At 62.2% G+C, this 3324-nt stretch overlaps 1 protein-coding gene across 1 annotated transcript in view; it reads left to right on the top strand.

Annotated features, from left to right (window-relative positions):
- The first annotated feature begins 258 nt into the window (after window positions 1–258).
- The window catches only part of Meox1 (mesenchyme homeobox 1), an 8973-nt gene continuing 5907 nt past the window's right edge, over window positions 259–3324 (top strand). The window contains exons 1-2 of the mRNA XM_033763139.1: window positions 259–445; window positions 838–959. Of these exons, the coding sequence (XP_033619030.1) occupies window positions 259–445; window positions 838–959 (309 nt within the window). The remainder of the gene's footprint in view (window positions 446–837; window positions 960–3324) is intronic.

Genomic DNA, 3324 nt, shown 5'->3' with positions numbered 1-3324 from the left:
AAACTGAAGGATCCAAGGGCTCCCCAGGGGAGGGAGAGCTGAGGGGGACAGGGACAGGGACCCGCAGGCCTTTCCCCCACACTGTGCAGGAGTCACCGGGGACCCTCCCAGTCGGCCGTAACTCGCCAGCCCGGCCACTGCACAGCCACTCTCCGTTTTTAAAAATACTGCTGGGTAAACAGAGGGGAGCAGAGCGGTCCCCTCACCCCATAAATCCGCTCTGCCGTCCTGCTCCCTTAAAGGTGGCTTCCCCCAAATATGGCCCTGCCGCCTCCACCACAGGGGAGCCAGGCCTGCCAGGTCCTGCAGACGTGGCGCCCCCACCGGCACTTCCGGCAGGCCTCACCTTCTGCCTTCCCCTCCCCTTGCACCACCAGTGTCAAGCCAGTCAGAGAAGAAACGGAGGGAACGCCTTTTAAGTGTGAGCTTCAGATCAACCGCAAATGTCGGGTTCCAAGGGTGCTCCAGAGCAGAGGGTGTTGTGGCACCGGCTCCCAGCATCCCTTGCAGCTCCACACGGCCTAGGTGCGGGTCAGTGAGCCCCTCTGTCCTTCCTGCCACCCCTGCTCCCCACATCCTGCTGCAGGGGTTGCCTGTGAGACAGCTCATCCGCAGGCCCTCGCCTGGAGCCGGGCCCGGGCTGCATCCTCTGCTCCCTCCTCTGCCAGGGACCCGTCACTGGGGCCCCAGGGCTGGCCAGCAGTGCAGGGACCCCGGGGCTCAAAGCCTGGGGGGGCACCTGCCCGGGCCTGCCTGGCTCTCAGGGGAAGGGGCCCTGCCCAGTGAGTGGTGGCCAGGGCCCCACCTGTCCTCTTGGAGCCCTGAATCATCTCCCAGGCCCTCGGAGCAGCCTGGATGCACCCTGTCTAGTGCGGTCAGTGTCACCACCGCACACTGGTCTGGGACCAGAGCCCCCGGTCACTGCCCCTGGGGGAAGGAGGTTCATGCCTGTTTTGCAGGTGAGAAAAGAGGGACCCGTGGAGTGGGATGCGAGTGGCCCAAGCTGTGGCCCCCGTCACGTGGCCATGGAAGGTGGGGCGGGTCAGGGAGCAGGAGTCACGACTGTCACCGGCCACTCCCCATGGCAAACTCCAGCCTCCATGCTGTCCCCAGAAGGCGGCACCAGACGGGCACTGTCTGTGCGTTTGGCTGCCGGGGCCCTGGCAAGGGCGGCTTCCCCAGGAGCGCCACGCTGCCCTCCTGATCCCACTGCCCCAGACATGGCAGGCACTGAGGCACGTCCACCACAGGCAGGGCAGACGGCAGAAACCCACCCGTTTCTGTGTGGCCCCAGGACCCCCAACTCTGGCTTTTCCTTCCTCCTCCTGCCCCCAGCATTGACAGGGCAGGGTCTTTGCCACCCTCAGCCTCCAGCTTCTCTGCACGCAGCCTGCCCAGCTGGCTCTGACCCTGCACAGGCCCCCAGGGACCCCCGGCTCTCGAGGTCACAGGGCCAGGTGTGGGTACCTCTGACAAATGGGCTGCCAGCGGAGCTGTTTTCCTGGGCTCAGGAGGGGGCCGTCAGGAAGATGGAGAGGCCGGCCGGGTGCCTCCCTGGGGCTGACAGACATAGGCAGCTGTGGGGCGCCGGGTGCCAGGGCAGGGTCTGCGCACAGTGCACCTCTCTTCGCCCGCCCCCTGACCTTGGGCTCCCCACTCGCCCCTCCTCTGTGATTCTTAGTGCGCAGTCACGTGTCCCAGCCTCAGTTTCCTCCCCGCGCAGTGTAGACACTACCCCCACTTTACCCCAAGCAAGAACTGTGGGGGCGGCACGGAGGCCTGGACCCGGCTGAGACCACTGCCCGGTCACTGCACCACAACAGCCTGCGTGCTCACGCACCCTCCACAGCACCTCTGCACCTTGGGGTCGTCTTGCTGGAGCTTTGGGCTCCTGCGAGCCCTGGTATCCTTGTGACAGCCAGCCAAGAGCCCACTGTGAGGCCCCGGTCCTGCCACCCAGGGCTGGGAAATGTGGGGTGGAGAGGAATCGGGTGCTGTGGGTGTGGACCACATCTTGGAAGGCAATGGTGACCCCAGGGTGGCCAGGAGGCAGGGACTGCGGCCACCGGACACTGAGATGGCCTTGGCCACAATACTCCTGTGGCCGTGTGCCAAGGATGGTCCTTAGGAGAATCTCAGGGGACCAAGGAGCCCCACATTCCTGTCCCCACACCCTGGGGGGGCCAAGGAGGGAAACAGCAGGGATTGGGGACAGGGAGCTGAGGGGCGAGGCCCAGAGAAACTCGGGGCCTCCCTGACAAGCTGCATGATTGGTGGATGAGTTGGAGGTTAAACTTGTTTTTTTATTTACAAGTTACTGACCAGAGCTAGGCATGGTGGTGCACACCTGTCATCCCAGTACTCAGGAGGCTGAGTCAGGAGGATCGCTGTGAGTGTGACCCTGTTTCAAAAAAAAAAAAAAAAATAGAAGTCACTGACCAGCGGTGACAGCCCTCAGCCTGACAGGAAGGAATGTTTTCCGGAGTGTGTCTTTCCTTACACCCCAGACCGCAGTGGGCCACCGGGACCTGCAGAAAGGATTTCTTTTAATCCACCTTCCTCCTGGCTGCAGCCGCAGAAGGAACTTGAAATCCCCGCGACAGCCAAGCCGACTCCAGCACTTACCCCGCCCCGCCAGGGGATTCAGCTTCTGATGGATTCTGGGTCTGACTTGGGCTTTTTCCAAATCCAAGACTTGAAGAATTTTGTTAACAGCGCAATAAAAATAACTTCATGGTGTTGCAGGAATCACACTGAAGACAGGGTGTGTGTGTGTGTGTGTGTGTGTGTGTGTGCTGCAGCATGAGCTGTCTTGCTCTGTAGCAGAACACAGACCATGTTTCTTTAAAGGTCCAGCTGCGATTCCCATTACTGCGCATATAATGTTTGGGAGGCAGCAGGCTGAGAGGGAGGGACCCGCACGGCGACCCCGCCCTCTCCTCTCATGTTTCACTGCAGAAATTTGTCACCCTCTCCCACTGCAGGACTTAAAAGTCCCAGCGCCAGGCCCAGCAGCCGCTGCTCTGGGCTCTGAGAGGCAGCGGCCGCCCTGGGCCAGGATGGTGACCACGTGTGGCGGCCTCCTCCATAGACAGTAGCGGGCCGGCGTGTCGGGGTGCGGGAGGCACCCTGACCTCGTGGGTGCACACGCGCACGCGGGCTCTGAGGACAGACTGTCTTGGTTTGGGTTTTGGTTTTGGCTCCTGGGGTGGAGCGTTTTCCCTTCCCATCTGGCTGGCTTCTTTTTGACTTTGCATTCTTTAACATCGGACCCCAAGCAGTGCAGCGTGAGCCCTGGTGTGGGCAGCGGAGCCCATGGACCCC

The sequence above is a fragment of the Fukomys damarensis genome, unplaced genomic scaffold, assembly GCF_012274545.1.
Source record: "Fukomys damarensis isolate Sample0158 unplaced genomic scaffold, DMR_v1.0_HiC HiC_scaffold_13, whole genome shotgun sequence".
NCBI classification, from domain to species: Eukaryota; Metazoa; Chordata; class Mammalia; order Rodentia; family Bathyergidae; genus Fukomys; species Fukomys damarensis.
The sequence above is the reverse complement of the archived record's forward strand: the minus strand, read 5'-3'. Positions and strand labels throughout refer to the sequence as shown.